General features: G+C 44.0%; 1 protein-coding gene across 1 annotated transcript in view; it reads right to left on the minus strand.

Moving 5' to 3' along the window:
- Positions 1-241: 241 nt before the first annotated feature.
- Positions 242-15,428, minus strand: part of Efcab5 (EF-hand calcium binding domain 5) — a 147,528-nt gene continuing 132,341 nt past the window's right edge. The window contains exon 22 of the mRNA XM_045159537.1: positions 242-417. Within this exon, the coding sequence (XP_045015472.1) occupies positions 242-417 (176 nt within the window). The remainder of the gene's footprint in view (positions 418-15,428) is intronic.

Genomic DNA, 15,428 nt, shown 5'->3' on the forward strand with positions numbered 1-15,428 from the left:
TCAAGTTCAAGGGAACTTTGTTACATCCCATTACATGTTTAGATACATTTGGTTACAGCAACCTTAGCTGGATATATTTTAGATTCAATTTCTCCTTAAGTGGCACTTCTGATTTTAGAAAATGCTGAGATAAATGTCTAGGAGTAGAATATGTCTATGTGGCATTCCTTTCCTGTTGAAAATATTTTATAGTTAACAACATTGAACACAATCAAAATACCCTAAATAGTGTCCCAACCCATTAGCTTTTCTCTGGCACTTGTTCACAGGTATTCTTGACACTCTTGGCAGGCAATGGAGGTATAATAGTATCTTGTTTTTTGTTTAGCTCTATGAGAGTTGAGCAGACATGCACCCAGTGGTATAGTAGTTCAATGACAATATTGCCAAATTTCCATACTTCCAGTCGGGAATGACCTGAATGAACAAAAAGAATAGTTAGTATGGACAGTCTTGTGCTTTTATTATTAAAAGAATTTCAAATGTAATGATTACAATTCATTAGATGTATTTTGAGTCAAAATCATAGTGTTTTGTTTAAATATGTCATTATAAGAATATTAAGCAGATGCATTATTTTATTTTATTTTCATTTATTTGACAGAGAAAGAAGGGGAGAGAGAGAGAGAGAATGGGCACACAAGGGCTTCCAGCCACTGCAAATGGACTCCAGACACGTGTGGCCCCTTGTGCATCTGGCTAACATGGATCCTGGGGAATAGAACCTGGGTCCTTTGGCTTTGCAGGCAAACACCTTAACTGCTAAGCCATCTCTCCAGCCCCATTTATTTTTATTTTTATTTTGAGAGAGAGAGAAAGGAGAAATAGAGAATTGGTGCACCAGGACCTCAGCCATTGCAATCCACCTCCAGACACTTGTGTCACCTAGTGTGCATGTGTGACTTTGTGCTTGCTTCACCTTCCTGCATCTGGCTAACATGGAATCTGGAGAGTAGAACATGGGTCCTAAGGCTTCAAAGGCATGTGCCTTAACTGCTAAGCCATCACTCCAGCCCAACAAATGTATTTTGATATATTAATAGAATCTAAATATCAGTTAACAATTATGGAAATAGAGCTAAATGTATCATTATGGGTAAATCTCAAGAATATGTTGACCTCAGCACATAAAATATAGAGTTTTATGTACATTTGGGTACAATTTTTATTTATTTATTTATTTATTTATTTTTGGTTTTTCGAGGTAGGGTCTCACTCTGGCTCAGGCTGACCTGGAATTAATTATGCAGTCTCAGGGTGGCCTCAAACTCATGGTGATCCTCCTACCTCTGCCTCCCAAGTGCTGGGATTAAAGGCCTGTGCCACCAGGCCCAGCTGGGTACAATTTTAAAATGTTTACAGACCTAAAAGATATTATGTGATTGGGCTGGAAAGATAGCTTTTGTAGTTAAGGCACTTGCTAGCAAAGCCAAAGGACCCAAGTTAAAATTCCCCAGTACCCACGTAAGCCAGATGCACAAGGTGGTGCATGCATCTGGAGTTTGTTTGCAATGGCTGGTGGCCCTGGTGTGTCCATTCTCTCTTTTTCTCTATCTGCCTTTCTGTTTCTCTCATCTCTCAAATAAATAAATAAGTAAATAAAGAAAAGAATTATTCATGAAATAGATAAATACAAAATTCATGGCAGTGTTATGGGAAAAGAGAATGGGATCAAAAGAGAAAGCTTCAACTGTTCTTATTATATTTGATATCTTAAAAAATGTAGGATTCAAGTGGGGTGTGGTGGCACATGCCTTTAATCTCAGAACTCAGGAGTTAGAGGTAGGAGGATCATGCCTGAGACTACATAGTTAATTCCAGGTCAGCCTGGACCAGAGTGAGATCCTACCTTGAAAAAAAAAAAAAAGTCTGACTTGGACGGGTGTGGTGGCACATGCCTTTAATCTCAGCACTTGGGAGGCAGATGTAAGAAGATTGCCGTGAGTTCAATACCACCCTGAGACTACATAGAGAATTCCAGGTCAGTCTGGGCTAGAGGGAATCTCTACCTCGGAAAAAAAAAAAAAAAAAAAAAAAGTCTGACTCAGCCAACCGTGGTGGTACCCTTATAATCCTAGCTACTTGGGAGGCAGAAGCAGGAAGGTCCCAGGTTCAATAATCCTCAGGACTGAGAAAAAAGTAAAAGGAGACTCAAACATGGCACAGTGTTATAGGTAGACATAAAATATTGTTTTGCAATAAGTACACAGGCATTCTCTATACTTCTATATTTGAAATGTTTCCTAATTAAGAATTAGTTCAAGCTGTGCATTGTGGCGCACGCCTTTAATCCCAGCCCTCGGGTGGCAGAGGTAGGAGGATTGCTGTGAGTTCGAGGCCACTGAGACTCCATAGTGAATTCTAGCTCAGCCTGGACTAGAGTGAGACCCTAACTCAAAAAACCAAAAAGAAAGAATTAGTTCAGAGCTGTGCATGACAGTTTACACCTTTAATCTCTCCACTCGGGAGGCAGAGGTAGGAGGATTACTGTGAGTTCAAGGCTAGACTGAGAGTACGTAGTGAATTCCAGGTCAACCTGGGCTAGAGCAAGACCCTACCTCAGAAAAAAATTTGCAGAGGTTGGAGAGATATTCAGTGGTTAAACGTGCTTGCTTGTAGATGGGCATGGTGGTGCATGCTTTTAATCCCAGCACTCAGGAGGCAGAGATAGGAGGAGTTCAAGGCCACCCTGAGACTACATAGTGAATTCCAGGTCAGCCTGGGCTAGAGTGAGACCCTACCTCAAAAAACCAACAAACAAAAGTGCTTTCTTGTAAAGCCTGGCAACCAAGGTTCAGTTCCCCAATACTATCATAAAGCCAGATACACAAAGTGGCGCATTTGTCTGGGGTTTGTTTGCAATGGCAACAGGTCCTGATGTGCCCATTCTCTCCCCCTTGCTAATAAATAAAAATAAAAAAATATTTCAGGAGTGGAGAGATGGCTCAGCAATTAAAGGTGCTTGTTTCCAAAGCCCACCAGCCCAGGTTCAATTCCCCAGCACTCATGTAAAGCCAGATGAAAAAAGTGGTGTGAGCATCAGGGGTTCATTTGCAGCAGCAAGAGACCCTGGCATTCACACACACACATGCAAATAGAATTTTTAAAACATTTGAAAAAAATACTCAGGGCTGGAGAGATGGATAGCAGTGAAGCCAAAAGACCCATGTTCAACTCCCCAGGATCCACGAAAGTCAGATGCACGCAATGGTGCATGCATCTGGAATTTGCAGTGGCTGAAAGCCCTGGCATGCCCATTCTTTGACTCTGTCTGCCTCTTTCTTTCTCTTTCTCTTAAATTAATTAATTAAATTAAAAATATATTTCAAAATATGTACTTGCTGCCCATCATTGAAAATTGTTAAGCTGCCATGCATAAGGTTCCCAGGAGCCACTGACTAATATTTAGATAGAATGGTCAGATAGAAAGAGCTCACGCTTTAGTGTTGAACAGATCTGGGTTCCAATTTTGGACATCTCCTAATTAATTTTGTAACCTTAAACAGGTCACTCAATTGCTCTGAATCTAAGTTTATTTTTCTGTACAGTAGAGACAGTGCTTCAGGAATTTTATGAGAAAATACATGCGGAAGAGTCATTCAGAAATAACTGCAAGGCTGGAGAGACGCTCAGAGGGCAAGAGCACAAGCGTCAGGACCTGTGTTTGACCCCAGCACCCACTTAAAAACCTGGGCATGGCTACACATGCTTATAAACCCAGTGCTGAGGCGGGTAGAGATTGAATTGCTGGGGTTCCCTGCTCAGCGGTTGAGCTGAAAAACAAGAAGTTCCAGGTTCAGTGAGAGCTATCTTAAGGAAATGAGGAAGAAGAACAAGAGAGAACACAGGCCTCTTCCTGTGGTCTCCCTATATATTCACACGGTGCACATGCATCTACATATACAAATATGCATACAACATGCACACATCACACAGACCACATACACACATTAAAAATGCATACATAAACCGTGCGTGGTGGCACACGCCTTTAATCCCAGCATTCAGGAGGCAGAGGTAGGAGGATTGCCGTGAGTTTGAGGCCACCTTGAGACTACATAGTGAATTCCAGGTCAGCCTGGGCTAGAGTGAGACCCTACCTCAAAAAACCAAAAAAAAAGAAAAAAAGAAAAGGTTTTAAAGGAAAATATATCCTTTCAAGTACCTCTCACCAGCAGACCTGTTCTTTTTTTCATTTTTTATTGTTAGTTTTAACTCAGTGCCTAGAACAATAAATATTTATTGATCTGAATTGACTAAAACATTATATAATTGAGTAAGAGTTTTAAAAATAAAGTTTTCTATCCAAGAGCTTATTAACCATAATCACAATTACTCACAAGAATTTAAAAACAGGACATATTTACTTCCATCTTCTACCAGTATACAGAGTACATTTCCTTAATTTAGCCTTGCTTTTCTGTGGTTTTAAGGCACCTCTACAGCAAACAGTATAATATGTGATACGAAAGGCACATGAGCTGCGGAAAACATTCAGTCTTCATTTTCATTTGAAGCTGACTTGAAAACATGTGGGTGAAATTAATTTTCCAAGATTTTCTCTCTTAACACACACAGGCACTGTCTTTTTTCATTCAATTGTAAGTGTTCAATAAATGTTGAATTGAAACTACATTAAATTAAGGAATAATTTAATTTGTTTTTTTCTCAAATCCTAAAAGTTTTTCCAGATTGTAACTCAATAAAGTTAGTGGCAATTATGAATGAAAACAAAAACAGATGTTAGTCATGAGACCACATTAAAAATATCAGATTCATCTCACTTTGTGGGTGATACTAGACCAGTAAACATAAATATTCAAAATATTGAGGGTACATTTGTTATAATTAACCCCTCTTTGTACTAATTAGCTTCTTGGAAACTTTGCAAGGTAACAGTACAAATTTCCAAAGATTACTTTATCTTAATGTTCCAGTGTTATGAATGCAAATTAAATAAAACGAAAATTCACCCTGGGACGCTCAATACCAGTCCTAGCTAATTCTCTGAGATAAAACAGCTCTCTGCTCCCCACAGCAGCATTGCGCCTTCCTGAATCTCCATTACGAGCTCTGTTCCATCACTGCCTGCCACGGTTCTTGGTTAACCGTCTAAATGAGCAGACCCCTACCTACGTAGGACTACTATTAGGCTAGTCACCATCTCCATGGAGATTCAAGGCCAGGAGGATGGAGAGAAAGGTCGTTCCCTTTTACGAGCCCTCATTGCTTGTTTCCTGTCTGAAGTGTTAACCAGGGTCAAAAGCTCTGAACATGTCTGCGAGGCGTTTCTTGTTTCCCTGTGCTTTCCAGGGAATCTAAAGATTCCCGTAAGGAAGCCTGAAGTTGTTGGGTTTCCCATGAACGTTGTCCGCTGCTGCCCTCTTGTGGTGAGTATGTGCCAGACACTTGCAGGTTGGCAGCCAACAACCTTATCTCCCAAGAACATATTTACTTTTATTTTCTATTTAACTACAAGAAGTTTTGGCTTTTAAACTTTGCATTATCAATGTTTAAATTATTTTAACACATTTATGCTCTAAAGATTTCTGTATCAGCCTTTGAATCTGGTCAGAAATCTCAGAAGCATTTATTATATTGTTATTGTAGGTCCTGACTTAATCAAACTTTTAATTACACAGGGAATTCATTATGCTGGATACATTAGACTATAAAAAGGATGTTTTTAAGTTAAACCTCAATTTCTATGTCCCTGATTTAACACTAGATTAATTAACTTAAATCCACTGGGAATCATAGACAATTAGTAAAAATGAGCAGAGCATAGAGAATGAAGTACTTAACGTAAGTCCAAAAGCTAAAGTGCAACTGATTTTCCAACTTCCAGCTAACCCCAAGCCAGAGGTATTTCCTGAACGCTCTTCTCCTTCATTGGTTATTTTATTTATTTTTATTTTATTTTGGGTTTTCAAGGTAAGGTCTCACTGTAGCCCAGGCTGACCTGGAATTCACTATGTAGTCCCAGAGTGGCCTTGAACTCATGATGATCCTCCTACCTCAGCCTCCCAAGTGCTGGGATTAAAGGTGTGTGCCACCACACTTGGCTCTCATTGGTTATTTTAGTTTATTTCTCATTGTTTCGCATTCCCTATGTCACCCTGAGACAAAAATCATTTAACATGATTGCCACACAATGAGCTGAAGGTCTGCACAGTAACATTTACCTAAAAAGGATATATAGATGCAAATTTCAACTATTTTTTAACATAGGCAGGGGAACTGCCATATTTGTGATGACAGTCAAGGGCTGTCACTGGTGATTGACTGTTATCCCAAAGGCACTGTAAGAGGTACCAGCTCTCTACCACCTCTCTCTTGGGCTGGAGAGATGGCTCAGTGGTTAAGGCACTTGCCTGTAAAGCCTAAGGACCCAGATTTGATTGCCCAGTACCTATGTAAGCCAGATGCACAAGGTGGCACATGCATCTTGAGTTCATTTGAAGTGGCAAGAGCCCCTACCTCTCAAATAAAAGTAAACCATTTAGAAAAAAAGAGGTACTGTCTCTCAATGTTAAATAAGGAGCTCAACACATATTTTTCTTGAGAATCCAAGTTCGTGTGGCGAGCCCTTTACCACTGAACAATGCTCTGAGCCCTTGCTTACCATGTTTAAAGCCTGGGTTTGATTCCCAACATTGTAAATTTAAAAAAAAGACTCCTGGAGTGTACTGAAGATTAGCACCAAGGTTGTTCTCTGGCTTCTACACACATGTGTGCACGCACACGCGCATATACCAGCACACACGCACGCACACACATAAATATGCATATACACATGCGTGCATACCACACACACATGCACATACCAAAAATAAAAAAGCTAAGAACTTAAAAAAAAAAAGACTCCTGGATACTTTGAAGTGCTGTCTTCTGGACATGAAGTGGCCATTGCATTCAAGACCTCACAACAGTTGTTACCTGAACAGCACTCAGGAAGCAGAGGTAGGAGGATTGCTATGAGTTTGAGGCCACCCTGAGACTACATAGTGAATTCCAGGACAGCCTGAGTGAGACCTTACCTCAAAACAAAAACAAACAAACAAAAAATCCCAAATTTTGGGATTACCCTCTTGGGACCCCTCCCAGCTCTGTTTTCTGTTTGGCTTTCCTAAAATCAATCTTACTTAACTTGCCCCTCTAAAAACAATTCCTTGCTCCCATTTCTCTCTCCAGTGACTGTGTCATTCCTTTGATCCCTTTGTGGCAAGACATTCCAAGAACTGTCTCTACTCCTCTTTTCCTTTTACAAAGCCTCTATCGACCAGTGAGTCTCGGTTTTATATTTCTAGCCAATGACTTTCTCCAGAATTCCAGATTTATTTATCTAACTACATATTCACATTTGTACTTGGCTAGCTAATGGGCATCTCAAACTCAGCATGTTCAAACTTGAACTCTGTCCCTCTCCCTTATGCTTCCTCCTGCCTCCCACCCATGCACTTGAATGTCTTATCCTGCTTATTTGTTTGTTTGCTTTTTCAAGGCAGGATCTCACTCTAGTTCAGGCTGACCTGGAATTCACTATGTAGTCTCAGGGTGACCTTGAACTTACGATGAACCTCCTACCTCTGTCTCCGGAGGGCTGAGATTAAAGGCATCACCACCACTTTTTTTTTTTTTTTTTTTACAATTGCCTAAAATTTTTATTTGTTTATTGAGAACAGATGAGAGAAAGAGGCAGACACAGAGAAAATGAGTATAGGTGCACTAGGGCCTTCTGCCACTGCAAACAAACTCCAGATGCATGTGTCACTTTGTGCATTTGGCTTTATATGGGCTCTGGGGAATCAAACCCAGGCCATCATCCTGCTTGCTTTTTTAAAAATTATTTGATATTTTTATTTATTAGAGAGAGAGAGAGAGAGAATGGGCATGCTAGAGCCTCCAGTTGCTGTAAACCAACTCTAGACGCATGTGCCACCTTGTGCATCTGGTTTATGTGGGTCCTGGGGAATCAAACCTGGGTGCTTTGGCTTTACAGGCAAGTGCCTTAACTGCTAAGCCATCTCTCCAGCACCCTGCTTGCTTTTTGAGCATTTATTTTCTATCCCAGTATATAGTTCACTTGTTTATTATGTTTACTTCTTGATGGTTGGGACAAAGTCTCACTAGTTAGTTAGCTCATGCTGGCCTCAAACCCCTGGGGAGCCTCCTGCCTCTGCCTCCAGAGTGTTTGGATTGCAAGCGTGGGTCACCATGGACATGTAAGCTTCTGCCGAGCGGGGTTTGTTTATTTATTTATTTACATGGAGAGAGAGAGAGAGAGAGAGAGAGAGAGACAAAGAGAAGAGGGGAAGAGAGAGAGAACGGGCATGCCAAAGCCTCTAGCTGCAGATACATGAGCCACTTTGTGCATCTGGCTTTATGTGGGCGCTAGGGGATCAAACCCGGGTCTTTAGGTTTTGCAGGCAAGTGCCTGCCCTGGAGCAAAGTTTTTAGTTGATTTTTTCACTGTTATTCCCACAAGGGTCTGGAACACAGCATGACACATAGTTAGCATTGGAAAATATTTGGGTGAGGGGAGGATGAAGCAACCGAATTTTAGAAGTGGAGTGGTAATGATAGCCGGGGGAAAGAGGGCTCCTATAGCAGTGATGGAGGAAGTCTGCACCTACCTCAGTAACCTTGAGGGCTACAAATCCCCCCCACCACCACCACTGGGTAGCCTCCCCTCCCCAGCTCTAGAACTATCTCAGGGAGGGTAACACAGAAATTCTCTGGACCTGAGAGGGGAGTGTGGGGAGAGGGTTCAGACACAACTGCAAGGGCGGGGCAGTGCCCCACGGAGACCAGAGAGGGCACAGAGCATCTCCTAAACGTGGAAGCCCTGTAGGTTTTGCCCATAAGACCCCCAGGTGGAAAGATGAGAGGTTTCCCCTCTGGAAATGCTCAACACGTGAAGCTGACAGCCAAGGTGGAGAACCCCAGACACTCATGCTGGAGATTCCGTCTACTTTTCGGTTACCTCACTCTTAAATATAAACAAATATAGATCAGCAGACATTTGGGGAAATTCTCTAACCCCACATGCAGACTAAAACAGAAAGAACAAGGAGACACACCTATGAGAAGAAAATTTCAAAAAGTAATTATCAGCAAACTGGGGAGATGGCCCAGTGGTTAAAGTGGTTTGCTTTCTTGCAAAGCCTGCCAGCCTGGGTGGATTCTCCAGCACCCATGTAAAGCCAGATGCGCAAAGTGGCATGTGTCTGAAGTTTGTTTGCAGTGGCAATAGGCCCTGGTATGCCCGTTCTCTCTCTCTCTCTCTTTCTCTCTGCTTGCAAATAAAAATGTTTAAAAAAAAAATTATCAAGGCCCTCAGAGAGGTAAGATGAAATATGAACAAGATGCTGTAGAAAGTAAACATGTAGAGAACCACAGCACAAGGGCTCTTAGAAGGTAAAACAAGTAGAAACAAAAAATCAGTAGAACTGGGGGATAAGATTGAGAGAATTTTTTTTTTCAGAAAGTGAAGTAAAAAGGTAGAAAATAAGATGTGTGTGTGTGTGTGTGTGTGTGTGTGTGTGTGTGTGTGTGTGTGTGTTGCTGAAGTTCAAACCCAGAGCCTCAGGCAAGAACTACACTACTGAGATATACCCCCATGCCCCCTCCCAACACAGGATTTTGAAGATTGTTTCTAAGAAATCCAATGTCTGGATAATGTGTTACAAAGAAGGAACACAGGAAAGGGCGAGTAGGGCCACCACCAGCCTCTAGGTCACCTTTGTGTCAATGAGAAAAAGACATCTTTCCTGGGCAAAAGCATTCTGCGCACACAGCTTGGCGAGCAGACAAAGATGTGTGAAGAGCAAAGCGCTTGTCTTCCAAGCAGACACCTTCAAGTAGGACAGTACTTTGCTGAATGGAATCCAGGTCAGATTCGAGCCCCACTCACCTCCTCAGCGGGACGCCTTTGTGCAGCGCTCAACTTGCACAGCTGTGGTAGCAGCCTCGATGCTGAGGAGGAAATCACCTCGTAAAGCACTTGAACTTCACCACTGAAAAGACCCAGCAAGCACGCACATCAATGGATGACCACAGACTCGCATCAAGGCATATCATTATGAAGTCTCACAACCTTGGGAATAAAGGGGGTGATTCTACAGCTTCTGAAGAGAAACAAAGCAACTGAAAAGGTGCCATGCACAAATCAAAAATCAGAAAAGGGGGCTGGATAGATGGCACAGTGGTTAAGGTCCTTGCCTGCAAAGCCTAATGACCTGGGTTTGATTTCCCAGTATCCACATAAAGCCAGAGGCACAAGGTGATGTATGAGTTTAGAGTTTATTTGCAGTGGCTGGAGACACACCCATTCTCTCTCTGAGGGAGATGGTTCAGTGGGTAACAGGAGCTGCTCTGCAAGCCTAATGACTGGAGTTCAAATCCCCAGCTCCTAGGTAAACCTAGATGCAAAGCGGTTCATGCATCTATGATCCCAGTATGACTATGGTAATGGAAGGTAGAGTCAGGAGGAGAATCCAGAAGCTTCCAGGTCAGCTACACTGTCACTCCAACAGCAAATGACAAGAGCCCCTATCTCAAACAAGGTGGAAGAAAAGCAACACCCCAAGGTTGTCTTTTGACCTCCAGATGTGCACTGTGGCATGCATTCCTCACCCACCCCCCACAAAGATTTTTAAACAGATGAGTCTTGGACAGGAGTTAATTAGATCTGTGAGTCCTAAAAGCAAGGCTTCCCCTCCATTGTCAGCCTTGCAGGAAGCTTCTGGGATTCTTTGTAGATGGTGATAGCACTGAGTCTCTCCGGCTGCTGTGTCAGAGGAAGAGCTCAGAGCCTCCTGTAGAAGGATCTGGGTGCCCCCGACAAAACCAATGCCTTTGGACTTACACACACTTGGATTTAGGCTTGAGAAGGAGGCATGGCCATGTGGCAGAAACTGAGCTCTAGAGAGCAAAGTGAGTCTTTGACAACAGGTCTGAGGCTGGCAGCGGAGGTCCCAAGTGTATGGGGAGAACAGATCCTTGAGAAGGTTTTCAGGTCATGGATCTCCAGATAGGAGAGGCCGACTGCTAAGAGTCCCTGTGGCAGAGTGACTGAGCGTATCAGGCTGTCGATGTAATTACTGAGTGCACGCCCATCTGGGAGTGGTCCCTGGAGACCCAGGGTCCCCCACAGGAAGCCTGTCAGCAGCATTCATACACAATTGCGCAGCCTGGGGAAGCCAGGCGTGCCGGAGGAACTGCTTAGGTCATCCTCACAGATGACTGCCTCAGTGTGCAGGCAGGGCGCACGCTGCCTGATGTCTGCCAGAATATAAAATACTCTTCCTTGGGGCTGGAGAGATGGCTTAGCGGTTAAGGTGGTTGCCTGCAAAGCCAAAGGACCCAGGTTCCATTCTGCTGTACCCACATAAGCCAGATTCACAAGGGGGCACATAAATCTGAAGTTCGTGGCTAGAGGCCCTTGTGCACCCATTCTCTGTCTGTCTCCTCTCTCTCTATCTCTCTCTGTGATTGCAAATAAATAAATTAAAATAATATTTAAAAAATACTCTTCCTTTAAACTAGGACAGAAGTGGTGAGAGTTGGCAGCAGAAATTCTCATATGGTATGGGCATATGAGTCCCCTAGGTTAAATTCATTTGTGGAGAAGGATTGGGTTGGGACTCTGTTGTAGTCCAGCAGTCCCTCACCACTGTGGGTGGAATTTCAAGATGGGTCGGACCTTGCTTAAAGCTGCAAGAAAGCCATGCAAACTGAGCAACAGCAGCCCCTTCTGACATGAACAGAAAGCTGTCTCCAAAGAGCTCCTTTACCTTCCCCCACACAGGGATCTTAAAGTTTCCTGATATAACTGCATCTAAAGGAGAGATGGAGCCTTCAACCTCACCCTAACCCTGGCCACAGACCTACCTCTTGCCTAACCCTAACCCTAACTGCAACACAAACCTAGCCCTAAACCTTGCTGGGGGAGGGAGGGCTGGTTTTTTTGTTTTGCTTTGTTTTTGGAGGTAGAGTCTTGCTCTAGCTCAGGCTGACCTGGAATTCAATATGTAGTCTCAGGGTGGCCTTGAACTCATGGCGATCCTCCTACCTTTGCCTCCGGAGTGCTAGGATTAAAGGCGTGTGCCACCATGCCTGGCTTGAGTGTCCATTCTACTACTACTTTTTTTTTTTTTTGGTTTGTTTGAAGATGAAAAACAAGAATACTATAATCTTAGCCAGTCATACATTAAAAATGCAGAACACAAAAAGTTGCTCTAGTAACAATTCCAATATTTCAACCTCTTAACACTGCTTTTTCGCACACTTGGCAAGACAAAAGTAGGAGGTTTTTGACAGTCTTTTTTCTTTTCTTTTAATTACACACCAGACATGAACTAACAAGATCAGAATGATTACCTACACTTTCTTAAGAAAAGGAAATATATTTCTATTTCTTCCAAAAGGCACTGGAGTTAGTTTGTGGCAAAGTAAAAATCAACCACTGGAAGCTAATTCTCCAAAACTGATAGTGATGTTCAGGTTAAGGTAACATGGCTGCACAGCTTTCACACTAAGTAATCAGTGGGAGGCTTTCTTGTTACTGGATGGATACCAATCTGAGTGTCCATTCTTTTTATTTTTAAAATATATTTTATTTATTGAGAGAGAGAGAGAGGATGGGCGTGCCAGAGCCTCCGGCCACTGCAAACAAACTCCAGAGGCACGTGCCACCTTGCGCATCTGGTTTACGTGAGTCTTGGAGAGACGAACCGGAATCCTTTGGCTTTGGCAGGCAAATGCCTTAACCGGTAAGCCATCTCTCCTGCCCCTGAGCCTATGTTCTTGATTGCTACAAAGACTGAAAATGTAAAAGGCTGGGCTGAGCCCCACTCTGTTAACCGCAGTTCTGAATCTTGCCACCTGAGGGCACTGTTGGAAAGCGGAACGCAGTGGGCAATATTTGGTGGTCGTGGCTGCTCAAGAATGCCCTAGGCGCCGGGCGTGGTGGCGCACGCCTTTAATCCCAGCACTTGGGAGGCAGAGGTAAGGAGGATCGCCGTGAGTTCGAGGCCACCCTGAGACTCCATAGTGAATTACAGGTCAGCCTGGCTAGAGCGAGACCCTACCTCAAAAAAAAATTCAAAAAATCAAAAAAAAAAAAAAAAAAAAAGAATGCCCTAGGCTACTTCAAAGTGTGGACAAACAAGAAAATAGAAATTGTCATGCGTTCCGAGACCAAGGAATATTACGTGGACTAGGAGGTGTTTCTTATAAGCAAATCTGAGGCAGAGCCCGAAACGATTCCATTGCGACTTTGGTTAAATGCCACAGAACATCCCTTTTCTCTCCCTTGGCCTGGAACACGCGGGGTGCAAGGCAGAAGGGCCTTTTCCTCGTCCCCCACAGCCATGTGACGGTGTGTGGGGGGGAGGTGGGACTTGACTGGACACTGGTGGGTGTCTATGTCCTTGCTTAAGAAGGGGACCATCCATCACTCTGCCGGGAGAAAAGGTTGCTGACAGCAGGCCCCGCTCAAGGTTGAGGGGCTGGCGGGTTGGGGGAGACCAAAGTGGAGTAAGGGCTCAAAGAGAATACCAATTAGAAAAGCTGGTCCCAGGTGGGGACGGTGGTAATGCTGGGGCTCATGGTGGGGTTATGTTCACTCCAAAAGGAAGACCAGCAACTGGAGAGGGTGTGCAAAGTAGGGAGGTTGGCATCCCAGGAACACCGACAGAAACACTTCTCCTGGGCTTTCAAGTGCTCATGAACAGTTACGCAAGTATAGAATGAGTAAATGTAAATACAATGGCTTGAACCTTGATGGCTCAGGACTGTAATCCCAGCTGCTTGGGAGGCTGAGGAAGGAGGATCACAAATTCAAAGCCCACCTGGGTTATATAGAGTGTGTTCAAGGCCAGCTTGGACAGCTTAGTGAGATCCTATCTCAAAAGAAAAAGTAAGGGCTGGAGAGATGGCTTAGCGGTTAAGGCGCTTGCCTGTGAAGCCTAAGGACCTATGTTCGATCTCTCTCCAGATCCCATGTAAGCCAGACACACAAAGGTGAGGCAGGCACAAGGTTGCACACGGCTACCAGGTGGTGCAAGCGTCTGGGGTTTGATTGCAGTGTCTGAGGCCCTGGCATGCCAATTCTCTCTCTCTAAAACAAATCAGCAAAAAAAAGTAACATGAGAGCTGGGCACATAGCTTAGTGATAGTATGCTTTACCTAGCATGTGTGATACTCTAGGTTCAATCCCCAATAACACACATGTGCACGTGCACATACACACACACACGAAGCACATTAAAAGTTATACCAGTGGCACCTACAAGTCCAGAAGCTCATATGAGTGAATGGAGCTCAGAGCCAGGAGTTACAGTTGAAGCCATGTTCCAAACGAAAGTTCTAAAGCTGAGCCCGGTGTGGAGGCCCTTAATCCCAGCACTTGAGAGGCAGAGGTAGGAGGATTGCCGTGAATTTGAGGCCTCCCTGAGACTACATAGTGAATTCCAGGTCAGCCTGAGTTAGAGTGAGACCCTACCTTAGGGGAAAAAAAAAAAAAAATCTAAAGCTGCCTCACATTACTCATGTCCATATCCACTTACATTCACGTTCATGTGGGTCTCTGGTTCTGTTGCAGTCAGGTTCACATTACTGGCAGAACTCACTGACCAAGAGCAGCTTGTGGGGAGAAGGGGGTTTATTTTGGTTTATGGACTCAAGGGGAAGCTCCAAGATGGCAGGGGAAAATGATGGCATGAGCAGAGGGTGGACATCACCCCCTGGCCAACATCAGATAGACAATAACAGCAGGAGAGTGTGCCAAACACCGGCAAGAGGACACTGGCTATAACACCCATAAGCCCGCCTCCAACGATACACTGCCTCCAGGAGGTGTTCATCCCCAAGTCTCCATCAGCTGGGGACCTAGCGTTCAGAACACCTAAGTTTATGGGGGACACCTGAGTCAAACCACCCCAGGTTCTCTTCTACTTTCTAGCAGTCACCTAGGAAGACAAGATGCTCACAGGAGTGGCTCTCTGATCTCTGTTCCACCACCCCTGTGGTATCGGAGCCTACTGCTGGAGGAGTGTAGCTGTCCACCCTGGGGTTGCCTTTTCCTCTCTCTTGTGGAGGAGTCTCTCTGGTTCTGAGCCTCTCAGCCTAATATCCATACCACAGAAACTCAGAAACTCTCTGACTTTGTCAGGAGTCTCCGCAGACAGTTGGAGAGGGGAGGAGAGGAACGGGTATAAGGAGGGATTCCTACACACCCAGGTTCCCATTTCATGGCTAGTTTTGCTGCTGTTGTGGGGTTTCTTTTGCTTTCTTCTTTTGGTTTGGTTGTTGGGCTTGAGTCAGGATCTCGCTGTGTGGTCCAGGCTGGCCTGGAACTTGTTATGTAGACTGGGCGGCCTTGGTCTTGCAGATCCTCCTGCTTCTGTCTCATAAGCAGCGGG

This window comes from Jaculus jaculus, chromosome 9, assembly GCF_020740685.1.
Source record: "Jaculus jaculus isolate mJacJac1 chromosome 9, mJacJac1.mat.Y.cur, whole genome shotgun sequence".
In the NCBI taxonomy this organism is placed as follows: Eukaryota; Metazoa; Chordata; class Mammalia; order Rodentia; family Dipodidae; genus Jaculus; species Jaculus jaculus.